The sequence below is a fragment of the Pagrus pagrus genome, assembly GCF_965226575.1.
Source record: "Pagrus pagrus genome assembly, chromosome: 9".
NCBI lineage: Eukaryota > Metazoa > Chordata > Actinopteri > Spariformes > Sparidae > Pagrus > Pagrus pagrus.
In genome coordinates, this window is record NC_140193.1 from 4107974 (window position 1) to 4134606 (window position 26633).

General features: G+C 47.5%; 4 protein-coding genes across 8 annotated transcripts in view; all 4 read right to left on the minus strand.

Moving 5' to 3' along the window:
• col6a3 (collagen, type VI, alpha 3) overlaps positions 1 to 26633 on the minus strand; it is a 118962-nt gene that overhangs the window by 45775 nt on the left and 46554 nt on the right. The gene's annotated exons all lie outside the window — the stretch shown is intronic.
• Positions 5193 to 6597, minus strand: LOC311262840 (collagen alpha-3(VI) chain-like; the record flags this gene model as incomplete). The annotated part of the gene is made up of 2 exons (XM_084362589.1): positions 5193 to 5827; positions 6075 to 6597. 2 exons carry the CDS (start codon positions 6595 to 6597, stop codon positions 5193 to 5195), a joined length of 1158 nt encoding a protein of 385 aa, XP_084218715.1.
• On the minus strand, positions 6865 to 8269 carry LOC311262841 (collagen alpha-3(VI) chain-like; the record flags this gene model as incomplete). The annotated part of the gene is made up of 2 exons (XM_084362590.1): positions 6865 to 7499; positions 7747 to 8269. The coding sequence occupies 2 exons, from the start codon at positions 8267 to 8269 to the stop codon at positions 6865 to 6867; spliced, it is 1158 nt and encodes a 385-aa protein (XP_084218716.1).
• On the minus strand, positions 20241 to 21645 carry LOC311262842 (collagen alpha-3(VI) chain-like; the record flags this gene model as incomplete). Its single annotated transcript, XM_084362591.1, has 2 exons — positions 20241 to 20875; positions 21123 to 21645. The coding sequence occupies 2 exons, from the start codon at positions 21643 to 21645 to the stop codon at positions 20241 to 20243; spliced, it is 1158 nt and encodes a 385-aa protein (XP_084218717.1).

The following is a 26633-nucleotide window of genomic DNA, read 5'->3' on the forward strand; positions in this document are numbered from 1 at the left end:
ATTTGAGACATATTTAATTTGGTGTGACCAATGTGTCCCATATGAAAGCTAGACAACCAAAGCTAACCTCAATGTTTACATATGACTCTATTAATGCTAGTACACCTGTTCTGTCAGAGTGGCACTGCCTAACTTTAACGTAGTAAAATACAACTGAATGCAGTTCCATGTGCGTGCTACAGTGACATTGGTGTGTAAAAGTCAGTCGCTTTCTTACCAGTTACTGTTGGTGTCAGGGGTGTGCCCCTCACTCGCACTGTACTCAGTACAGTGGAGAGCTGTTCCTGGACACCGGGCAGGTCAGTGAACTCAGACACCGAAAGAGCATAAGTAGGCTCGGTTGATATCTTCTGCAGCTCACTTCTGTCAGAGTTGCTTGCTCCAATGCCAATCACAAAGATGCCTTGCTGTTTGAGAGCAGAGGCTGGGGTATCTACATTGTCAGAAGACTTTCCACCATTTAGCAGGACTAGCATTTGTGGGACACCTTGCAGGCGCCTACTCCCGGAGGAGTTTGTAAAGACGTTGTCCCTAACGTATTGGAGGGCTGCCCCGGTATTGAGAGGGCTGCCCCCTCTGTGTCTCAGTCCTCTGACTGAATCCACAATATCCTCTTTTGTGGTGTATGTGTTGAGATAGAAATTAACCTCTGGATCTCTGCTGTACTGCACCACAGAGACACGGTCGTTGTTTTGTCCCACATTGAGTTTCTCAACAGCTCTCTCGACAAACTCACGCATGGCAGGGAAGCCATTCCGTGTGCCATCAGAGCCATCCAGAAGGAAGACAACATCCTTTTTGCCGGTGTCAACTGAGAAAAGACAGCGAGACAAACAGTTTAAAACCTTTGCAAAAAGTAAGCTGGGGGAATACTCATCAAGTTGTGGTCTATTAGTTTCAAAGCACCTAAGGCAGCCTACTTCAATTTCAAACAGTGGGAAAGCAGACCACAACCTCTCCTTAAACGCAAACGTAGAGCTAATCAAGCATCACACTACATTTCTTTCCTTCGGTGTGGGTGAAATAAGTCAGGTAGCCTTTCAAGCCACTTAACATACCAGTTTCAGTTGGCGTTTCTGGGGTGACATCAATAACCACAGCCTCCACAGAGGACTGAATTTGATCTTGGACACGGGCAAGGTCAGTGAATTCAGGTACAGACACAGCATTACGGGAATCGTGGGATAACTTCTGCAGTTCCTTCAAATCAGAGCCCCTGGTTCCAACTGCAAACATCAAGACACCCATCTGTTTCAGAGCCGAGGCTGGGGCATCAACACTGTCATAAGACCTTCCGCCAGTCAACAATATCAGGACTTGTGGAACGCCTTCCAGGCGCCTGCTCCCGGCAGAAGTCGTGAAGACATTATCCTTCAAGTACTGGAGAGCTTCTCCAGTCTTGAGGGGGCTTCCGCCTTTGTGCCTCAAACCTCTGACGGTGTCAAGGATATCGCCTTTTGTTGTGTATGTGTTCAGATAGAACTGGACGGCTGGATCTCTGCTGTACTGAACCACTGAGACACGATCTTTGTTGTCATCCACACTGAGTTTCTCTACTGCCCTTTGGACAAAGTCTCGCATAGCCTGGAATCCACGTCTAGTACCATCAGATCCATCCAACAAGAACACAACATCCTTTCCTGGTGGCTGTCTCTCCACTAGGGAACATAACATTTGAGACATATTTAATTTGGTGTGACCAATGTGTCCCATATGAAAGCTAGACAACCAAAGCTAACCTCAATGTTTACATATGACTCTATTAATGCTAGTACACCTGTTCTGTCAGAGTGGCACTGCCTAACTTTAACGGAGTAAAATACAACTGAATGCAGTTCCATGTGCGTGCTACAGTGACATTGGTGTGTAAAAGTCAGTCGCTTTCTTACCAGTTACTGTTGGTGTCAGGGGTGTGCCCCTCACTCGCACTGTACTCAGTACAGTGGAGAGCTGTTCCTGGACACCGGGCAGGTCAGTGAACTCAGACACCGAAAGAGCATAAGTAGGCTCGGTTGATATCTTCTGCAGCTCACTTCTGTCAGAGTTGCTTGCTCCAATGCCAATCACAAAGATGCCTTGCTGTTTGAGAGCAGAGGCTGGGGTATCTACATTGTCAGAAGACTTTCCACCATTTAGCAGGACTAGCATTTGTGGGACACCTTGCAGGCGCCTACTCCCGGAGGAGTTTGTAAAGACGTTGTCCCTAACGTATTGGAGGGCTGCCCCGGTATTGAGAGGGCTGCCCCCTCTGTGTCTCAGTCCTCTGACTGAATCCACAATATCCTCTTTTGTGGTGTATGTGTTGAGATAGAAATTAACCTCTGGATCTCTGCTGTACTGCACCACAGAGACACGGTCGTTGTTTTGTCCCACATTGAGTTTCTCAACAGCTCTCTCGACAAACTCACGCATGGCAGGGAAGCCATTCCGTGTGCCATCAGAGCCATCCAGAAGGAAGACAACATCCTTTTTGCCGGTGTCAACTGAGAAAAGACAGCGAGACAAACAGTTTAAAACCTTTGCAAAAAGTAAGCTGGGGGAATACTCATCAAGTTGTGGTCTATTAGTTTCAAAGCACCTAAGGCAGCCTACTTCAATTTCAAACAGTGGGAAAGCAGACCACAACCTCTCCTTAAACGCAAACGTAGAGCTAATCAAGCATCACACTACATTTCTTTCCTTCGGTGTGGGTGAAATAAGTCAGGTAGCCTTTCAAGCCACTTAACATACCAGTTTCAGTTGGCGTTTCTGGGGTGACATCAATAACCACAGCCTCCACAGAGGACTGAATTTGATCTTGGACACGGGCAAGGTCAGTGAATTCAGGTACAGACACAGCATTACGGGAATCGTGGGATAACTTCTGCAGTTCCTTCAAATCAGAGCCCCTGGTTCCAACTGCAAACATCAAGACACCCATCTGTTTCAGAGCCGAGGCTGGGGCATCAACACTGTCATAAGACCTTCCGCCAGTCAACAATATCAGGACTTGTGGAACGCCTTCCAGGCGCCTGCTCCCGGCAGAAGTCGTGAAGACATTATCCTTCAAGTACTGGAGAGCTTCTCCAGTCTTGAGGGGGCTTCCGCCTTTGTGCCTCAAACCTCTGACGGTGTCAAGGATATCGCCTTTTGTTGTGTATGTGTTCAGATAGAACTGGACGGCTGGATCTCTGCTGTACTGAACCACTGAGACACGATCTTTGTTGTCATCCACACTGAGTTTCTCTACTGCCCTTTGGACAAAGTCTCGCATAGCCTGGAATCCACGTCTAGTACCATCAGATCCATCCAACAAGAACACAACATCCTTTCCTGGTGGCTGTCTCTCCACTAGGGAACATAACATTTGAGACATATTTAATTTGGTGTGACCAATGTGTCCCATATGAAAGCTAGACAACCAAAGCTAACCTCAATGTTTACATATGACTCTATTAATGCTAGTACACCTGTTCTGTCAGAGTGGCACTGCCTAACTTTAACGTAGTAAAATACAACTGAATGCAGTTCCATGTGCGTGCTACAGTGACATTGGTGTGTAAAAGTCAGTCGCTTTCTTACCAGTTACTGTTGGTGTCAGGGGTGTGCCCCTCACTCGCACTGTACTCAGTACAGTGGAGAGCTGTTCCTGGACACCGGGCAGGTCAGTGAACTCAGACACCGAAAGAGCATAAGTAGGCTCGGTTGATATCTTCTGCAGCTCACTTCTGTCAGAGTTGCTTGCTCCAATGCCAATCACAAAGATGCCTTGCTGTTTGAGAGCAGAGGCTGGGGTATCTACATTGTCAGAAGACTTTCCACCATTTAGCAGGACTAGCATTTGTGGGACACCTTGCAGGCGCCTACTCCCGGAGGAGTTTGTAAAGACGTTGTCCCTAACGTATTGGAGGGCTGCCCCGGTATTGAGAGGGCTGCCCCCTCTGTGTCTCAGTCCTCTGACTGAATCCACAATATCCTCTTTTGTGGTGTATGTGTTGAGATAGAAATTAACCTCTGGATCTCTGCTGTACTGCACCACAGAGACACGGTCGTTGTTTTGTCCCACATTGAGTTTCTCAACAGCTCTCTCGACAAACTCACGCATGGCAGGGAAGCCATTCCGTGTGCCATCAGAGCCATCCAGAAGGAAGACAACATCCTTTTTGCCGGTGTCAACTGAGAAAAGACAGCGAGACAAACAGTTTAAAACCTTTGCAAAAAGTAAGCTGGGGGAATACTCATCAAGTTGTGGTCTATTAGTTTCAAAGCACCTAAGGCAGCCTACTTCAATTTCAAACAGTGGGAAAGCAGACCACAACCTCTCCTTAAACGCAAACGTAGAGCTAATCAAGCATCACACTACATTTCTTTCCTTCGGTGTGGGTGAAATAAGTCAGGTAGCCTTTCAAGCCACTTAACATACCAGTTTCAGTTGGCGTTTCTGGGGTGACATCAATAACCACAGCCTCCACAGAGGACTGAATTTGATCTTGGACACGGGCAAGGTCAGTGAATTCAGGTACAGACACAGCATTACGGGAATCGTGGGATAACTTCTGCAGTTCCTTCAAATCAGAGCCCCTGGTTCCAACTGCAAACATCAAGACACCCATCTGTTTCAGAGCCGAGGCTGGGGCATCAACACTGTCATAAGACCTTCCGCCAGTCAACAATATCAGGACTTGTGGAACGCCTTCCAGGCGCCTGCTCCCGGCAGAAGTCGTGAAGACATTATCCTTCAAGTACTGGAGAGCTTCTCCAGTCTTGAGGGGGCTTCCGCCTTTGTGCCTCAAACCTCTGACGGTGTCAAGGATATCGCCTTTTGTTGTGTATGTGTTCAGATAGAACTGGACGGCTGGATCTCTGCTGTACTGAACCACTGAGACACGATCTTTGTTGTCATCCACACTGAGTTTCTCTACTGCCCTTTGGACAAAGTCTCGCATAGCCTGGAATCCACGTCTAGTACCATCAGATCCATCCAACAAGAACACAACATCCTTTCCTGGTGGCTGTCTCTCCACTAGGGAACATAACATTTGAGACATATTTAATTTGGTGTGACCAATGTGTCCCATATGAAAGCTAGACAACCAAAGCTAACCTCAATGTTTACATATGACTCTATTAATGCTAGTACACCTGTTCTGTCAGAGTGGCACTGCCTAACTTTAACGGAGTAAAATACAACTGAATGCAGTTCCATGTGCGTGCTACAGTGACATTGGTGTGTAAAAGTCAGTCGCTTTCTTACCAGTTACTGTTGGTGTCAGGGGTGTGCCCCTCACTCGCACTGTACTCAGTACAGTGGAGAGCTGTTCCTGGACACCGGGCAGGTCAGTGAACTCAGACACCGAAAGAGCATAAGTAGGCTCGGTTGATATCTTCTGCAGCTCACTTCTGTCAGAGTTGCTTGCTCCAATGCCAATCACAAAGATGCCTTGCTGTTTGAGAGCAGAGGCTGGGGTATCTACATTGTCAGAAGACTTTCCACCATTTAGCAGGACTAGCATTTGTGGGACACCTTGCAGGCGCCTACTCCCGGAGGAGTTTGTAAAGACGTTGTCCCTAACGTATTGGAGGGCTGCCCCGGTATTGAGAGGGCTGCCCCCTCTGTGTCTCAGTCCTCTGACTGAATCCACAATATCCTCTTTTGTGGTGTATGTGTTGAGATAGAAATTAACCTCTGGATCTCTGCTGTACTGCACCACAGAGACACGGTCGTTGTTTTGTCCCACATTGAGTTTCTCAACAGCTCTCTCGACAAACTCACGCATGGCAGGGAAGCCATTCCGTGTGCCATCAGAGCCATCCAGAAGGAAGACAACATCCTTTTTGCCGGTGTCAACTGAGAAAAGACAGCGAGACAAACAGTTTAAAACCTTTGCAAAAAGTAAGCTGGGGGAATACTCATCAAGTTGTGGTCTATTAGTTTCAAAGCACCTAAGGCAGCCTACTTCAATTTCAAACAGTGGGAAAGCAGACCACAACCTCTCCTTAAACGCAAACGTAGAGCTAATCAAGCATCACACTACATTTCTTTCCTTCGGTGTGGGTGAAATAAGTCAGGTAGCCTTTCAAGCCACTTAACATACCAGTTTCAGTTGGCGTTTCTGGGGTGACATCAATAACCACAGCCTCCACAGAGGACTGAATTTGATCTTGGACACGGGCAAGGTCAGTGAATTCAGGTACAGACACAGCATTACGGGAATCGTGGGATAACTTCTGCAGTTCCTTCAAATCAGAGCCCCTGGTTCCAACTGCAAACATCAAGACACCCATCTGTTTCAGAGCCGAGGCTGGGGCATCAACACTGTCATAAGACCTTCCGCCAGTCAACAATATCAGGACTTGTGGAACGCCTTCCAGGCGCCTGCTCCCGGCAGAAGTCGTGAAGACATTATCCTTCAAGTACTGGAGAGCTTCTCCAGTCTTGAGGGGGCTTCCGCCTTTGTGCCTCAAACCTCTGACGGTGTCAAGGATATCGCCTTTTGTTGTGTATGTGTTCAGATAGAACTGGACGGCTGGATCTCTGCTGTACTGAACCACTGAGACACGATCTTTGTTGTCATCCACACTGAGTTTCTCTACTGCCCTTTGGACAAAGTCTCGCATAGCCTGGAATCCACGTCTAGTACCATCAGATCCATCCAACAAGAACACAACATCCTTTCCTGGTGGCTGTCTCTCCACTAGGGAACATAACATTTGAGACATATTTAATTTGGTGTGACCAATGTGTCCCATATGAAAGCTAGACAACCAAAGCTAACCTCAATGTTTACATATGACTCTATTAATGCTAGTACACCTGTTCTGTCAGAGTGGCACTGCCTAACTTTAACGTAGTAAAATACAACTGAATGCAGTTCCATGTGCGTGCTACAGTGACATTGGTGTGTAAAAGTCAGTCGCTTTCTTACCAGTTACTGTTGGTGTCAGGGGTGTGCCCCTCACTCGCACTGTACTCAGTACAGTGGAGAGCTGTTCCTGGACACCGGGCAGGTCAGTGAACTCAGACACCGAAAGAGCATAAGTAGGCTCGGTTGATATCTTCTGCAGCTCACTTCTGTCAGAGTTGCTTGCTCCAATGCCAATCACAAAGATGCCTTGCTGTTTGAGAGCAGAGGCTGGGGTATCTACATTGTCAGAAGACTTTCCACCATTTAGCAGGACTAGCATTTGTGGGACACCTTGCAGGCGCCTACTCCCGGAGGAGTTTGTAAAGACGTTGTCCCTAACGTATTGGAGGGCTGCCCCGGTATTGAGAGGGCTGCCCCCTCTGTGTCTCAGTCCTCTGACTGAATCCACAATATCCTCTTTTGTGGTGTATGTGTTGAGATAGAAATTAACCTCTGGATCTCTGCTGTACTGCACCACAGAGACACGGTCGTTGTTTTGTCCCACATTGAGTTTCTCAACAGCTCTCTCGACAAACTCACGCATGGCAGGGAAGCCATTCCGTGTGCCATCAGAGCCATCCAGAAGGAAGACAACATCCTTTTTGCCGGTGTCAACTGAGAAAAGACAGCGAGACAAACAGTTTAAAACCTTTGCAAAAAGTAAGCTGGGGGAATACTCATCAAGTTGTGGTCTATTAGTTTCAAAGCACCTAAGGCAGCCTACTTCAATTTCAAACAGTGGGAAAGCAGACCACAACCTCTCCTTAAACGCAAACGTAGAGCTAATCAAGCATCACACTACATTTCTTTCCTTCGGTGTGGGTGAAATAAGTCAGGTAGCCTTTCAAGCCACTTAACATACCAGTTTCAGTTGGCGTTTCTGGGGTGACATCAATAACCACAGCCTCCACAGAGGACTGAATTTGATCTTGGACACGGGCAAGGTCAGTGAATTCAGGTACAGACACAGCATTACGGGAATCGTGGGATAACTTCTGCAGTTCCTTCAAATCAGAGCCCCTGGTTCCAACTGCAAACATCAAGACACCCATCTGTTTCAGAGCCGAGGCTGGGGCATCAACACTGTCATAAGACCTTCCGCCAGTCAACAATATCAGGACTTGTGGAACGCCTTCCAGGCGCCTGCTCCCGGCAGAAGTCGTGAAGACATTATCCTTCAAGTACTGGAGAGCTTCTCCAGTCTTGAGGGGGCTTCCGCCTTTGTGCCTCAAACCTCTGACGGTGTCAAGGATATCGCCTTTTGTTGTGTATGTGTTCAGATAGAACTGGACGGCTGGATCTCTGCTGTACTGAACCACTGAGACACGATCTTTGTTGTCATCCACACTGAGTTTCTCTACTGCCCTTTGGACAAAGTCTCGCATAGCCTGGAATCCACGTCTAGTACCATCAGATCCATCCAACAAGAACACAACATCCTTTCCTGGTGGCTGTCTCTCCACTAGGGAACATAACATTTGAGACATATTTAATTTGGTGTGACCAATGTGTCCCATATGAAAGCTAGACAACCAAAGCTAACCTCAATGTTTACATATGACTCTATTAATGCTAGTACACCTGTTCTGTCAGAGTGGCACTGCCTAACTTTAACGTAGTAAAATACAACTGAATGCAGTTCCATGTGCGTGCTACAGTGACATTGGTGTGTAAAAGTCAGTCGCTTTCTTACCAGTTACTGTTGGTGTCAGGGGTGTGCCCCTCACTCGCACTGTACTCAGTACAGTGGAGAGCTGTTCCTGGACACCGGGCAGGTCAGTGAACTCAGACACCGAAAGAGCATAAGTAGGCTCGGTTGATATCTTCTGCAGCTCACTTCTGTCAGAGTTGCTTGCTCCAATGCCAATCACAAAGATGCCTTGCTGTTTGAGAGCAGAGGCTGGGGTATCTACATTGTCAGAAGACTTTCCACCATTTAGCAGGACTAGCATTTGTGGGACACCTTGCAGGCGCCTACTCCCGGAGGAGTTTGTAAAGACGTTGTCCCTAACGTATTGGAGGGCTGCCCCGGTATTGAGAGGGCTGCCCCCTCTGTGTCTCAGTCCTCTGACTGAATCCACAATATCCTCTTTTGTGGTGTATGTGTTGAGATAGAAATTAACCTCTGGATCACTGCTGTACTGCACCACAGAGACACGGTCGTTGTTTTGTCCCACATTGAGTTTCTCAACAGCTCTCTCGACAAACTCACGCATGGCAGGGAAGCCATTCCGTGTGCCATCAGAGCCATCCAGAAGGAAGACAACATCCTTTTTGCCGGTGTCAACTGAGAAAAGACAGCGAGACAAACAGTTTAAAACCTTTGCAAAAAGTAAGCTGGGGGAATACTCATCAAGTTGTGGTCTATTAGTTTCAAAGCACCTAAGGCAGCCTACTTCAATTTCAAACAGTGGGAAAGCAGACCACAACCTCTCCTTAAACGCAAACGTAGAGCTAGTCAAGCATCACACTACATTTCTTTCCTTCGGTGTGGGTGAAATAAGTCAGGTAGCCTTTCAAGCCACTTAACATACCAGTTTCAGTTGGCGTTTCTGGGGTGACATCAATAACCACAGCCTCCACAGAGGACTGAATTTGATCTTGGACACGGGCAAGGTCAGTGAATTCAGGTACAGACACAGCATTACGGGAATCGTGGGATAACTTCTGCAGTTCCTTCAAATCAGAGCCCCTGGTTCCAACTGCAAACATCAAGACACCCATCTGTTTCAGAGCCGAGGCTGGGGCATCAACACTGTCATAAGACCTTCCGCCAGTCAACAATATCAGGACTTGTGGAACGCCTTCCAGGCGCCTGCTCCCGGCAGAAGTCGTGAAGACACTATCCTTCAAGTACTGGAGAGCTTCTCCAGTCTTGAGGGGGCTTCCGCCTTTGTGCCTCAAACCTCTGACGGTGTCAAGGATATCGCCTTTTGTTGTGTATGTGTTCAGATAGAACTGGACGGCTGGATCTCTGCTGTACTGAACCACTGAGACACGATCTTTGTTGTCATCCACACTGAGTTTCTCTACTGCCCTTTGGACAAAGTCTCGCATAGCCTGGAATCCACGTCTAGTACCATCAGATCCATCCAACAAGAACACAACATCCTTTCCTGGTGGCTGTCTCTCCACTAGGGAACATAACATTTGAGACATATTTAATTTGGTGTGACCAATGTGTCCCATATGAAAGCTAGACAACCAATGCTAACCTCAATGTTTACATATGACTCTATTAATGCTAGTACACCTGTTCTGTCAGAGTGGCACTGCCTAACTTTAACGTAGTAAAATACAACTGAATGCAGTTCCATGTGCGTGCTACAGTGACATTGGTGTGTAAAAGTCAGTCGCTTTCTTACCAGTTACTGTTGGTGTCAGGGGTGTGCCCCTCACTCGCACTGTACTCAGTACAGTGGAGAGCTGTTCCTGGACACCGGGCAGGTCAGTGAACTCAGACACCGAAAGAGCATAAGTAGGCTCGGTTGATATCTTCTGCAGCTCACTTCTGTCAGAGTTGCTTGCTCCAATGCCAATCACAAAGATGCCTTGCTGTTTGAGAGCAGAGGCTGGGGTATCTACATTGTCAGAAGACTTTCCACCATTTAGCAGGACTAGCATTTGTGGGACACCTTGCAGGCGCCTACTCCCGGAGGAGTTTGTAAAGACGTTGTCCCTAACGTATTGGAGGGCTGCCCCGGTATTGAGAGGGCTGCCCCCTCTGTGTCTCAGTCCTCTGACTGAATCCACAATATCCTCTTTTGTGGTGTATGTGTTGAGATAGAAATTAACCTCTGGATCTCTGCTGTACTGCACCACAGAGACACGGTCGTTGTTTTGTCCCACATTGAGTTTCTCAACAGCTCTCTCGACAAACTCACGCATGGCAGGGAAGCCATTCCGTGTGCCATCAGAGCCATCCAGAAGGAAGACAACATCCTTTTTGCCGGTGTCAACTGAGAAAAGACAGCGAGACAAACAGTTTAAAACCTTTGCAAAAAGTAAGCTGGGGGAATACTCATCAAGTTGTGGTCTATTAGTTTCAAAGCACCTAAGGCAGCCTACTTCAATTTCAAACAGTGGGAAAGCAGACCACAACCTCTCCTTAAACGCAAACGTAGAGCTAATCAAGCATCACACTACATTTCTTTCCTTCGGTGTGGGTGAAATAAGTCAGGTAGCCTTTCAAGCCACTTAACATACCAGTTTCAGTTGGTGTTTCTGGGGTGACATCAATAACCACAGCCTCCACAGAGGACTGAATTTGATCTTGGACACGGGCAAGGTCAGTGAATTCAGGTACAGACACAGCATTACGGGAATCGTGGGATAACTTCTGCAGTTCCTTCAAATCAGAGCCCCTGGTTCCAACTGCAAACATCAAGACACCCATCTGTTTCAGAGCCGAGGCTGGGGCATCAACACTGTCATAAGACCTTCCGCCAGTCAACAATATCAGGACTTGTGGAACGCCTTCCAGGCGCCTGCTCCCGGCAGAAGTCGTGAAGACATTATCCTTCAAGTACTGGAGAGCTTCTCCAGTCTTGAGGGGGCTTCCGCCTTTGTGCCTCAAACCTCTGACGGTGTCAAGGATATCGCCTTTTGTTGTGTATGTGTTCAGATAGAACTGGACGGCTGGATCTCTGCTGTACTGAACCACTGAGACACGATCTTTGTTGTCATCCACACTGAGTTTCTCTACTGCCCTTTGGACAAAGTCTCGCATAGCCTGGAATCCACGTCTAGTACCATCAGATCCATCCAACAAGAACACAACATCCTTTCCTGGTGGCTGTCTCTCCACTAGGGAACATAACATTTGAGACATATTTAATTTGGTGTGACCAATGTGTCCCATATGAAAGCTAGACAACCAAAGCTAACCTCAATGTTTACATATGACTCTATTAATGCTAGTACACCTGTTCTGTCAGAGTGGCACTGCCTAACTTTAACGTAGTAAAATACAACTGAATGCAGTTCCATGTGCGTGCTACAGTGACATTGGTGTGTAAAAGTCAGTCGCTTTCTTACCAGTTACTGTTGGTGTCAGGGGTGTGCCCCTCACTCGCACTGTACTCAGTACAGTGGAGAGCTGTTCCTGGACACCGGGCAGGTCAGTGAACTCAGACACCGAAAGAGCATAAGTAGGCTCGGTTGATATCTTCTGCAGCTCACTTCTGTCAGAGTTGCTTGCTCCAATGCCAATCACAAAGATGCCTTGCTGTTTGAGAGCAGAGGCTGGGGTATCTACATTGTCAGAAGACTTTCCACCATTTAGCAGGACTAGCATTTGTGGGACACCTTGCAGGCGCCTACTCCCGGAGGAGTTTGTAAAGACGTTGTCCCTAACGTATTGGAGGGCTGCCCCGGTATTGAGAGGGCTGCCCCCTCTGTGTCTCAGTCCTCTGACTGAATCCACAATATCCTCTTTTGTGGTGTATGTGTTGAGATAGAAATTAACCTCTGGATCACTGCTGTACTGCACCACAGAGACACGGTCGTTGTTTTGTCCCACATTGAGTTTCTCAACAGCTCTCTCGACAAACTCACGCATGGCAGGGAAGCCATTCCGTGTGCCATCAGAGCCATCCAGAAGGAAGACAACATCCTTTTTGCCGGTGTCAACTGAGAAAAGACAGCGAGACAAACAGTTTAAAACCTTTGCAAAAAGTAAGCTGGGGGAATACTCATCAAGTTGTGGTCTATTAGTTTCAAAGCACCTAAGGCAGCCTACTTCAATTTCAAACAGTGGGAAAGCAGACCACAACCTCTCCTTAAACGCAAACGTAGAGCTAATCAAGCATCACACTACATTTCTTTCCTTCGGTGTGGGTGAAATAAGTCAGGTAGCCTTTCAAGCCACTTAACATACCAGTTTCAGTTGGTGTTTCTGGGGTGACATCAATAACCACAGCCTCCACAGAGGACTGAATTTGATCTTGGACACGGGCAAGGTCAGTGAATTCAGGTACAGACACAGCATTACGGGAATCGTGGGATAACTTCTGCAGTTCCTTCAAATCAGAGCCCCTGGTTCCAACTGCAAACATCAAGACACCCATCTGTTTCAGAGCCGAGGCTGGGGCATCAACACTGTCATAAGACCTTCCGCCAGTCAACAATATCAGGACTTGTGGAACGCCTTCCAGGCGCCTGCTCCCGGCAGAAGTCGTGAAGACATTATCCTTCAAGTACTGGAGAGCTTCTCCAGTCTTGAGGGGGCTTCCGCCTTTGTGCCTCAAACCTCTGACGGTGTCAAGGATATCGCCTTTTGTTGTGTATGTGTTCAGATAGAACTGGACGGCTGGATCTCTGCTGTACTGAACCACTGAGACACGATCTTTGTTGTCATCCACACTGAGTTTCTCTACTGCCCTTTGGACAAAGTCTCGCATAGCCTGGAATCCACGTCTAGTACCATCAGATCCATCCAACAAGAACACAACATCCTTTCCTGGTGGCTGTCTCTCCACTAGGGAACATAACATTTGAGACATATTTAATTTGGTGTGACCAATGTGTCCCATATGAAAGTTAGACAACCAGAGCTAACCTCAATGTTTACATATGACTCTATTAATGCTAGTACACCTGTTCTGTCAGAGTGGCACTGCCTAACTTTAACGTAGTAAAATACAACTGAATGCAGTTCCATGTGCGTGCTACAGTGACATTGGTGTGTAAAAGTCAGTCGCTTTCTTACCAGTTACTGTTGGTGTCAGGGGTGTGCCCCTCACTCGCACTGTACTCAGTACAGTGGAGAGCTGTTCCTGGACACCGGGCAGGTCAGTGAACTCAGACACCGAAAGAGCATAAGTAGGCTCGGTTGATATCTTCTGCAGCTCACTTCTGTCAGAGTTGCTTGCTCCAATGCCAATCACAAAGATGCCTTGCTGTTTGAGAGCAGAGGCTGGGGTATCTACATTGTCAGAAGACTTTCCACCATTTAGCAGGACTAGCATTTGTGGGACACCTTGCAGGCGCCTACTCCCGGAGGAGTTTGTAAAGACGTTGTCCCTAACGTATTGGAGGGCTGCCCCGGTATTGAGAGGGCTGCCCCCTCTGTGTCTCAGTCCTCTGACTGAATCCACAATATCCTCTTTTGTGGTGTATGTGTTGAGATAGAAATTAACCTCTGGATCTCTGCTGTACTGCACCACAGAGACACGGTCGTTGTTTTGTCCCACATTGAGTTTCTCAACAGCTCTCTCGACAAACTCACGCATGGCAGGGAAGCCATTCCGTGTGCCATCAGAGCCATCCAGAAGGAAGACAACATCCTTTTTGCCGGTGTCAACTGAGAAAAGACAGCGAGACAAACAGTTTAAAACCTTTGCAAAAAGTAAGCTGGGGGAATACTCATCAAGTTGTGGTCTATTAGTTTCAAAGCACCTAAGGCAGCCTACTTCAATTTCAAACAGTGGGAAAGCAGACCACAACCTCTCCTTAAACGCAAACGTAGAGCTAATCAAGCATCACACTACATTTCTTTCCTTCGGTGTGGGTGAAATAAGTCAGGTAGCCTTTCAAGCCACTTAACATACCAGTTTCAGTTGGTGTTTCTGGGGTGACATCAATAACCACAGCCTCCACAGAGGACTGAATTTGATCTTGGACACGGGCAAGGTCAGTGAATTCAGGTACAGACACAGCATTACGGGAATCGTGGGATAACTTCTGCAGTTCCTTCAAATCAGAGCCCCTGGTTCCAACTGCAAACATCAAGACACCCATCTGTTTCAGAGCCGAGGCTGGGGCATCAACACTGTCATAAGACCTTCCGCCAGTCAACAATATCAGGACTTGTGGAACGCCTTCCAGGCGCCTGCTCCCGGCAGAAGTCGTGAAGACATTATCCTTCAAGTACTGGAGAGCTTCTCCAGTCTTGAGGGGGCTTCCGCCTTTGTGCCTCAAACCTCTGACGGTGTCAAGGATATCGCCTTTTGTTGTGTATGTGTTCAGATAGAACTGGACGGCTGGATCTCTGCTGTACTGAACCACTGAGACACGATCTTTGTTGTCATCCACACTGAGTTTCTCTACTGCCCTTTGGACAAAGTCTCGCATAGCCTGGAATCCACGTCTAGTACCATCAGATCCATCCAACAAGAACACAACATCCTTTCCTGGTGGCTGTCTCTCCACTAGGGAACATAACATTTGAGACATATTTAATTTGGTGTGACCAATGTGTCCCATATGAAAGCTAACAAACCAAAGCTAACCTCAATGTTTACATATGACTCTATTAATGCTAGTACACCTGTTCTGTCAGAGTGGCACTGCCTAACTTTAACGTAGTAAAATACAACTGAATGCAGTTCCATGTGCGTGCTACAGTGACATTGGTGTGTAAAAGTCAGTCGCTTTCTTACCAGTTACTGTTGGTGTCAGGGGTGTGCCCCTCACTCGCACTGTACTCAGTACAGTGGAGAGCTGTTCCTGGACACCGGGCAGGTCAGTGAACTCAGACACCGAAAGAGCATAAGTAGGCTCGGTTGATATCTTCTGCAGCTCACTTCTGTCAGAGTTGCTTGCTCCAATGCCAATCACAAAGATGCCTTGCTGTTTGAGAGCAGAGGCTGGGGTATCTACATTGTCAGAAGACTTTCCACCATTTAGCAGGACTAGCATTTGTGGGACACCTTGCAGGCGCCTACTCCCGGAGGAGTTTGTAAAGACGTTGTCCCTAACGTATTGGAGGGCTGCCCCGGTATTGAGAGGGCTGCCCCCTCTGTGTCTCAGTCCTCTGACTGAATCCACAATATCCTCTTTTGTGGTGTATGTGTTGAGATAGAAATTAACCTCTGGATCTCTGCTGTACTGCACCACAGAGACACGGTCGTTGTTTTGTCCCACATTGAGTTTCTCAACAGCTCTCTCGACAAACTCACGCATGGCAGGGAAGCCATTCCGTGTGCCATCAGAGCCATCCAGAAGGAAGACAACATCCTTTTTGCCGGTGTCAACTGAGAAAAGACAGCGAGACAAACAGTTTAAAACCTTTGCAAAAAGTAAGCTGGGGGAATACTCATCAAGTTGTGGTCTATTAGTTTCAAAGCACCTAAGGCAGCCTACTTCAATTTCAAACAGTGGGAAAGCAGACCACAACCTCTCCTTAAACGCAAACGTAGAGCTAATCAAGCATCACACTACATTTCTTTCCTTCGGTGTGGGTGAAATAAGTCAGGTAGCCTTTCAAGCCACTTAACATACCAGTTTCAGTTGGTGTTTCTGGGGTGACATCAATAACCACAGCCTCCACAGAGGACTGAATTTGATCTTGGACACGGGCAAGGTCAGTGAATTCAGGTACAGACACAGCATTACGGGAATCGTGGGATAACTTCTGCAGTTCCTTCAAATCAGAGCCCCTGGTTCCAACTGCAAACATCAAGACACCCATCTGTTTCAGAGCCGAGGCTGGGGCATCAACACTGTCATAAGACCTTCCGCCAGTCAACAATATCAGGACTTGTGGAACGCCTTCCAGGCGCCTGCTCCCGGCAGAAGTCGTGAAGACATTATCCTTCAAGTACTGGAGAGCTTCTCCAGTCTTGAGGGGGCTTCCGCCTTTGTGCCTCAAACCTCTGACGGTGTCAAGGATATCGCCTTTTGTTGTGTATGTGTTCAGATAGAACTGGACGGCTGGATCTCTGCTGTACTGAACCACTGAGACACGATCTTTGTTGTCATCCACACTGAGTTTCTCTACTGCCCTTTGGACAAAGTCTCGCATAGCCTGGAATCCACGTCTAGTACCATCAGATCCATCCAACAAGAACACAACATCCTTTCCTGGTGGCTGTCTCTCCACTAGGGAACATAACATTTGAGACATATTTAATTTGGTGTGACCAATGTGTCCCATATGAAAGTTAGACAACCAGAGCTAACCTCAATGTTTACATATGACTCTATTAATGCTAGTACACCTGTTCTGTCAGAGTGGCACTGCCTAACTTTAACGTAGTAAAATACAACTGAATGCAGTTCCATGTGCGTGCTACAGTGACATTGGTGTGTAAAAGTCAGTCGCTTTCTTACCAGTTACTGTTGGTGTCAGGGGTGTGCCCCTCACTCGCACTGTACTCAGTACAGTGGAGAGCTGTTCCTGGACACCGGGCAGGTCAGTGAACTCAGACACCGAAAGAGCATAAGTAGGCTCGGTTGATATCTTCTGCAGCTCACTTCTGTCAGAGTTGCTTGCTCCAATGCCAATCACAAAGATGCCTTGCTGTTTGAGAGCAGAGGCTGGGGTATCTACATTGTCAGAAGACTTTCCACCATTTAGCAGGACTAGCATTTGTGGGACACCTTGCAGGCGCCTACTCCCGGAGGAGTTTGTAAAGACGTTGTCCCTAACGTATTGGAGGGCTGCCCCGGTATTGAGAGGGCTGCCCCCTCTGTGTCTCAGTCCTCTGACTGAATCCACAATATCCTCTTTTGTGGTGTATGTGTTGAGATAGAAATTAACCTCTGGATCTCTGCTGTACTGCACCACAGAGACACGGTCGTTGTTTTGTCCCACATTGAGTTTCTCAACAGCTCTCTCGACAAACTCACGCATGGCAGGGAAGCCATTCCGTGTGCCATCAGAGCCATCCAGAAGGAAGACAACATCCTTTTTGCCGGTGTCAACTGAGAAAAGACAGCGAGACAAACAGTTTAAAACCTTTGCAAAAAGTAAGCTGGGGGAATACTCATCAAGTTGTGGTCTATTAGTTTCAAAGCACCTAAGGCAGCCTACTTCAATTTCAAACAGTGGGAAAGCAGACCACAACCTCTCCTTAAACGCAAACGTAGAGCTAATCAAGCATCACACTACATTTCTTTCCTTCGGTGTGGGTGAAATAAGTCAGGTAGCCTTTCAAGCCACTTAACATACCAGTTTCAGTTGGTGTTTCTGGGGTGACATCAATAACCACGGCCTCCACAGAGGACTGAATTTGATCTTGGACACGGGCAAGGTCAGTGAATTCAGGTACAGACACAGCATTACGGGAATCGTGGGATAACTTCTGCAGTTCCTTCAAATCAGAGCCCCTGGTTCCAACTGCAAACATCAAGACACCCATCTGTTTCAGAGCCGAGGCTGGGGCATCAACACTGTCATAAGACCTTCCGCCAGTCAACAATATCAGGACTTGTGGAACGCCTTCCAGGCGCCTGCTCCCGGCAGAAGTCGTGAAGACATTATCCTTCAAGTACTGGAGAGCTTCTCCAGTCTTGAGGGGGCTTCCGCCTTTGTGCCTCAAACCTCTGACGGTGTCAAGGATATCGCCTTTTGTTGTGTATGTGTTCAGATAGAACTGGACGGCTGGATCTCTGCTGTACTGAACCACTGAGACACGATCTTTGTTGTCATCCACACTGAGTTTCTCTACTGCCCTTTGGACAAAGTCTCGCATAGCCTGGAATCCACGTCTAGTACCATCAGATCCATCCAACAAGAACACAACATCCTTTCCTGGTGGCTGTCTCTCCACTAGGGAACATAACATTTGAGACATATTTAATTTGGTGTGACCAATGTGTCCCATATGAAAGTTAGACAACCAGAGCTAACCTCAATGTTTACATATGACTCTATTAATGCTAGTACACCTGTTCTGTCAGAGTGGCACTGCCTAACTTTAACGTAGTAAAATACAACTGAATGCAGTTCCATGTGCGTGCTACAGTGACATTGGTGTGTAAAAGTCAGTCGCTTTCTTACCAGTTACTGTTGGTGTCAGGGGTGTGCCCCTCACTCGCACTGTACTCAGTACAGTGGAGAGCTGTTCCTGGACACCGGGCAGGTCAGTGAACTCAGACACCGAAAGAGCATAAGTAGGCTCGGTTGATATCTTCTGCAGCTCACTTCTGTCAGAGTTGCTTGCTCCAATGCCAATCACAAAGATGCCTTGCTGTTTGAGAGCAGAGGCTGGGGTATCTACATTGTCAGAAGACTTTCCACCATTTAGCAGGACTAGCATTTGTGGGACACCTTGCAGGCGCCTACTCCCGGAGGAGTTTGTAAAGACGTTGTCCCTAACGTATTGGAGGGCTGCCCCGGTATTGAGAGGGCTGCCCCCTCTGTGTCTCAGTCCTCTGACTGAATCCACAATATCCTCTTTTGTGGTGTATGTGTTGAGATAGAAATTAACCTCTGGATCTCTGCTGTACTGCACCACAGAGACACGGTCGTTGTTTTGTCCCACATTGAGTTTCTCAACAGCTCTCTCGACAAACTCACGCATGGCAGGGAAGCCATTCCGTGTGCCATCAGAGCCATCCAGAAGGAAGACAACATCCTTTTTGCCGGTGTCAACTGAGAAAAGACAGCGAGACAAACAGTTTAAAACCTTTGCAAAAAGTAAGCTGGGGGAATACTCATCAAGTTGTGGTCTATTAGTTTCAAAGCACCTAAGGCAGCCTACTTCAATTTCAAACAGTGGGAAAGCAGACCACAACCTCTCCTTAAACGCAAACGTAGAGCTAATCAAGCATCACACTACATTTCTTTCCTTCGGTGTGGGTGAAATAAGTCAGGTAGCCTTTCAAGCCACTTAACATACCAGTTTCAGTTGGTGTTTCTGGGGTGACATCAATAACCACGGCCTCCACAGAGGACTGAATTTGATCTTGGACACGGGCAAGGTCAGTGAATTCAGGTACAGACACAGCATTACGGGAATCGTGGGATAACTTCTGCAGTTCCTTCAAATCAGAGCCCCTGGTTCCAACTGCAAACATCAAGACACCCATCTGTTTCAGAGCCGAGGCTGGGGCATCAACACTGTCATAAGACCTTCCGCCAGTCAACAATATCAGGACTTGTGGAACGCCTTCCAGGCGCCTGCTCCCGGCAGAAGTCGTGAAGACATTATCCTTCAAGTACTGGAGAGCTTCTCCAGTCTTGAGGGGGCTTCCGCCTTTGTGCCTCAAACCTCTGACGGTGTCAAGGATATCGCCTTTTGTTGTGTATGTGTTCAGATAGAACTGGACGGCTGGATCTCTGCTGTACTGAACCACTGAGACACGATCTTTGTTGTCATCCACACTGAGTTTCTCTACTGCCCTTTGGACAAAGTCTCGCATAGCCTGGAATCCACGTCTAGTACCATCAGATCCATCCAACAAGAACACAACATCCTTTCCTGGTGGCTGTCTCTCCACTAGGGAACATAACATTTGAGACATATTTAATTTGGTGTGACCAATGTGTCCCATATGAAAGTTAGACAACCAGAGCTAACCTCAATGTTTACATATGACTCTATTAATGCTAGTACACCTGTTCTGTCAGAGTGGCACTGCCTAACTTTAACGTAGTAAAATACAACTGAATGCAGTTCCATGTGCGTGCTACAGTGACATTGGTGTGTAAAAGTCAGTCGCTTTCTTACCAGTTACTGTTGGTGTCAGGGGTGTGCCCCTCACTCGCACTGTACTCAGTACAGTGGAGAGCTGTTCCTGGACACCGGGCAGGTCAGTGAACTCAGACACCGAAAGAGCATAAGTAGGCTCGGTTGATATCTTCTGCAGCTCACTTCTGTCAGAGTTGCTTGCTCCAATGCCAATCACAAAGATGCCTTGCTGTTTGAGAGCAGAGGCTGGGGTATCTACATTGTCAGAAGACTTTCCACCATTTAGCAGGACTAGCATTTGTGGGACACCTTGCAGGCGCCTACTCCCGGAGGAGTTTGTAAAGACGTTGTCCCTAACGTATTGGAGGGCTGCCCCGGTATTGAGAGGGCTGCCCCCTCTGTGTCTCAGTCCTCTGACTGAATCCACAATATCCTCTTTTGTGGTGTATGTGTTGAGATAGAAATTAACCTCTGGATCTCTGCTGTACTGCACCACAGAGACACGGTCGTTGTTTTGTCCCACATTGAGTTTCTCAACAGCTCTCTCGACAAACTCACGCATGGCAGGGAAGCCATTCCGTGTGCCATCAGAGCCATCCAGAAGGAAGACAACATCCTTTTTGCCGGTGTCAACTGAGAAAAGACAGCGAGACAAACAGTTTAAAACCTTTGCAAAAAGTAAGCTGGGGGAATACTCATCAAGTTGTGGTCTATTAGTTTCAAAGCACCTAAGGCAGCCTACTTCAATTTCAAACAGTGGGAAAGCAGACCACAACCTCTCCTTAAACGCAAACGTAGAGCTAATCAAGCATCACACTACATTTCTTTCCTTCGGTGTGGGTGAAATAAGTCAGGTAGCCTTTCAAGCCACTTAACATACCAGTTTCAGTTGGTGTTTCTGGGGTGACATCAATAACCACAGCCTCCACAGAGGACTGAATTTGATCTTGGACACGGGCAAGGTCAGTGAATTCAGGTACAGACACAGCATTACGGGAATCGTGGGATAACTTCTGCAGTTCCTTCAAATCAGAGCCCCTGGTTCCAACTGCAAACATCAAGACACCCATCTGTTTCAGAGCCGAGGCTGGGGCATCAACACTGTCATAAGACCTTCCGCCAGTCAACAATATCAGGACTTGTGGAACGCCTTCCAGGCGCCTGCTCCCGGCAGAAGTCGTGAAGACATTATCCTTCAAGTACTGGAGAGCTTCTCCAGTCTTGAGGGGGCTTCCGCCTTTGTGCCTCAAACCTCTGACGGTGTCAAGGATATCGCCTTTTGTTGTGTATGTGTTCAGATAGAACTGGACGGCTGGATCTCTGCTGTACTGAACCACTGAGACACGATCTTTGTTGTCATCCACACTGAGTTTCTCTACTGCCCTTTGGACAAAGTCTCGCATAGCCTGGAATCCACGTCTAGTACCATCAGATCCATCCAACAAGAACACAACATCCTTTCCTGGTGGCTGTCTCTCCACTAGGGAACATAACATTTGAGACATATTTAATTTGGTGTGACCAATGTGTCCCATATGAAAGTTAGACAACCAGAGCTAACCTCAATGTTTACATATGACTCTATTAATGCTAGTACACCTGTTCTGTCAGAGTGGCACTGCCTAACTTTAACGTAGTAAAATACAACTGAATGCAGTTCCATGTGCGTGCTACAGTGACATTGGTGTGTAAAAGTCAGTCGCTTTCTTACCAGTTACTGTTGGTGTCAGGGGTGTGCCCCTCACTCGCACTGTACTCAGTACAGTGGAGAGCTGTTCCTGGACACCGGGCAGGTCAGTGAACTCAGACACCGAAAGAGCATAAGTAGGCTCGGTTGATATCTTCTGCAGCTCACTTCTGTCAGAGTTGCTTGCTCCAATGCCAATCACAAAGATGCCTTGCTGTTTGAGAGCAGAGGCTGGGGTATCTACATTGTCAGAAGACTTTCCACCATTTAGCAGGACTAGCATTTGTGGGACACCTTGCAGGCGCCTACTCCCGGAGGAGTTTGTAAAGACGTTGTCCCTAACGTATTGGAGGGCTGCCCCGGTATTGAGAGGGCTGCCCCCTCTGTGTCTCAGTCCTCTGACTGAATCCACAATATCCTCTTTTGTGGTGTATGTGTTGAGATAGAAATTAACCTCTGGATCTCTGCTGTACTGCACCACAGAGACACGGTCGTTGTTTTGTCCCACATTGAGTTTCTCAACAGCTCTCTCGACAAACTCACGCATGGCAGGGAAGCCATTCCGTGTGCCATCAGAGCCATCCAGAAGGAAGACAACATCCTTTTTGCCGGTGTCAACTGAGAAAAGACAGCGAGACAAACAGTTTAAAACCTTTGCAAAAAGTAAGCTGGGGGAATACTCATCAAGTTGTGGTCTATTAGTTTCAAAGCACCTAAGGCAGCCTACTTCAATTTCAAACAGTGGGAAAGCAGACCACAACCTCTCCTTAAACGCAAACGTAGAGCTAATCAAGCATCACACTACATTTCTTTCCTTCGGTGTGGGTGAAATAAGTCAGGTAGCCTTTCAAGCCACTTAACATACCAGTTTCAGTTGGTGTTTCTGGGGTGACATCAATAACCACAGCCTCCACAGAGGACTGAATTTGATCTTGGACACGGGCAAGGTCAGTGAATTCAGGTACAGACACAGCATTACGGGAATCGTGGGATAACTTCTGCAGTTCCTTCAAATCAGAGCCCCTGGTTCCAACTGCAAACATCAAGACACCCATCTGTTTCAGAGCCGAGGCTGGGGCATCAACACTGTCATAAGACCTTCCGCCAGTCAACAATATCAGGACTTGTGGAACGCCTTCCAGGCGCCTGCTCCCGGCAGAAGTCGTGAAGACATTATCCTTCAAGTACTGGAGAGCTTCTCCAGTCTTGAGGGGGCTTCCGCCTTTGTGCCTCAAACCTCTGACGGTGTCAAGGATATCGCCTTTTGTTGTGTATGTGTTCAGATAGAACTGGACGGCTGGATCTCTGCTGTACTGAACCACTGAGACACGATCTTTGTTGTCATCCACACTGAGTTTCTCTACTGCCCTTTGGACAAAGTCTCGCATAGCCTGGAATCCACGTCTAGTACCATCAGATCCATCCAACAAGAACACAACATCCTTTCCTGGTGGCTGTCTCTCCACTAGGGAACATAACATTTGAGACATATTTAATTTGGTGTGACCAATGTGTCCCATATGAAAGTTAGACAACCAGAGCTAACCTCAATGTTTACATATGACTCTATTAATGCTAGTACACCTGTTCTGTCAGAGTGGCACTGCCTAACTTTAACGTAGTAAAATACAACTGAATGCAGTTCCATGTGCGTGCTACAGTGACATTGGTGTGTAAAAGTCAGTCGCTTTCTTACCAGTTACTGTTGGTGTCAGGGGTGTGCCCCTCACTCGCACTGTACTCAGTACAGTGGAGAGCTGTTCCTGGACACCGGGCAGGTCAGTGAACTCAGACACCGAAAGAGCATAAGTAGGCTCGGTTGATATCTTCTGCAGCTCACTTCTGTCAGAGTTGCTTGCTCCAATGCCAATCACAAAGATGCCTTGCTGTTTGAGAGCAGAGGCTGGGGTATCTACATTGTCAGAAGACTTTCCACCATTTAGCAGGACTAGCATTTGTGGGACACCTTGCAGGCGCCTACTCCCGGAGGAGTTTGTAAAGACGTTGTCCCTAACGTATTGGAGGGCTGCCCCGGTATTGAGAGGGCTGCCCCCTCTGTGTCTCAGTCCTCTGACTGAATCCACAATATCCTCTTTTGTGGTGTATGTGTTGAGATAGAAATTAACCTCTGGATCTCTGCTGTACTGCACCACAGAGACACGGTCGTTGTTTTGTCCCACATTGAGTTTCTCAACAGCTCTCTCGACAAACTCACGCATGGCAGGGAAGCCATTCCGTGTGCCATCAGAGCCATCCAGAAGGAAGACAACATCCTTTTTGCCGGTGTCAACTGAGAAAAGACAGCGAGACAAACAGTTTAAAACCTTTGCAAAAAGTAAGCTGGGGGAATACTCATCAAGTTGTGGTCTATTAGTTTCAAAGCACCTAAGGCAGCCTACTTCAATTTCAAACAGTGGGAAAGCAGACCACAACCTCTCCTTAAACGCAAACGTAGAGCTAATCAAGCATCACACTACATTTCTTTCCTTCGGTGTGGGTGAAATAAGTCAGGTAGCCTTTCAAGCCACTTAACATACCAGTTTCAGTTGGTGTTTCTGGGGTGACATCAATAACCACAGCCTCCACAGAGGACTGAATTTGATCTTGGACACGGGCAAGGTCAGTGAATTCAGGTACAGACACAGCATTACGGGAATCGTGGGATAACTTCTGCAGTTCCTTCAAATCAGAGCCCCTGGTTCCAACTGCAAACATCAAGACACCCATCTGTTTCAGAGCCGAGGCTGGGGCATCAACACTGTCATAAGACCTTCCGCCAGTCAACAATATCAGGACTTGTGGAACGCCTTCCAGGCGCCTGCTCCCGGCAGAAGTCGTGAAGACATTATCCTTCAAGTACTGGAGAGCTTCTCCAGTCTTGAGGGGGCTTCCGCCTTTGTGCCTCAAACCTCTGACGGTGTCAAGGATATCGCCTTTTGTTGTGTATGTGTTCAGATAGAACTGGACGGCTGGATCTCTGCTGTACTGAACCACTGAGACACGATCTTTGTTGTCATCCACACTGAGTTTCTCTACTGCCCTTTGGACAAAGTCTCGCATAGCCTGGAATCCACGTCTAGTACCATCAGATCCATCCAACAAGAACACAACATCCTTTCCTGGTGGCTGTCTCTCCACTAGGGAACATAACATTTGAGACATATTTAATTTGGTGTGACCAATGTGTCCCATATGAAAGTTAGACAACCAGAGCTAACCTCAATGTTTACATATGACTCTATTAATGCTAGTACACCTGTTCTGTCAGAGTGGCACTGCCTAACTTTAACGTAGTAAAATACAACTGAATGCAGTTCCATGTGCGTGCTACAGTGACATTGGTGTGTAAAAGTCAGTCGCTTTCTTACCAGTTACTGTTGGTGTCAGGGGTGTGCCCCTCACTCGCACTGTACTCAGTACAGTGGAGAGCTGTTCCTGGACACCGGGCAGGTCAGTGAACTCAGACACCGAAAGAGCATAAGTAGGCTCGGTTGATATCTTCTGCAGCTCACTTCTGTCAGAGTTGCTTGCTCCAATGCCAATCACAAAGATGCCTTGCTGTTTGAGAGCAGAGGCTGGGGTATCTACATTGTCAGAAGACTTTCCACCATTTAGCAGGACTAGCATTTGTGGGACACCTTGCAGGCGCCTACTCCCGGAGGAGTTTGTAAAGACGTTGTCCCTAACGTATTGGAGGGCTGCCCCGGTATTGAGAGGGCTGCCCCCTCTGTGTCTCAGTCCTCTGACTGAATCCACAATATCCTCTTTTGTGGTGTATGTGTTGAGATAGAAATTAACCTCTGGATCTCTGCTGTACTGCACCACAGAGACACGGTCGTTGTTTTGTCCCACATTGAGTTTCTCAACAGCTCTCTCGACAAACTCACGCATGGCAGGGAAGCCATTCCGTGTGCCATCAGAGCCATCCAGAAGGAAGACAACATCCTTTTTGCCGGTGTCAACTGAGAAAAGACAGCGAGACAAACAGTTTAAAACCTTTGCAAAAAGTAAGCTGGGGGAATACTCATCAAGTTGTGGTCTATTAGTTTCAAAGCACCTAAGGCAGCCTACTTCAATTTCAAACAGTGGGAAAGCAGACCACAACCTCTCCTTAAACGCAAACGTAGAGCTAATCAAGCATCACACTACATTTCTTTCCTTCGGTGTGGGTGAAATAAGTCAGGTAGCCTTTCAAGCCACTTAACATACCAGTTTCAGTTGGTGTTTCTGGGGTGACATCAATAACCACGGCCTCCACAGAGGACTGAATTTGATCGTGGACACGGGCAAGGTCAGTGAATTCAGGTACAGACACAGCATTACGGGAATCGTGGGATAACTTCTGCAGTTCCTTCAAATCAGAGCCCCTGGTTCCAACTGCAAACATCAAGACACCCATCTGTTTCAGAGCCGAGGCTGGGGCATCAACACTGTCATAAGACCTTCCGCCAGTCAACAATATCAGGACTTGTGGAACGCCTTCCAGGCGCCTGCTCCCGGCAGAAGTCGTGAAGACATTATCCTTCAAGTACTGGAGAGCTTCTCCAGTCTTGAGGGGGCTTCCGCCTTTGTGCCTCAAACCTCTGACGGTGTCAAGGATATCGCCTTTTGTTGTGTATGTGTTCAGATAGAACTGGACGGCTGGATCTCTGCTGTACTGAACCACTGAGACACGATCTTTGTTGTCATCCACACTGAGTTTCT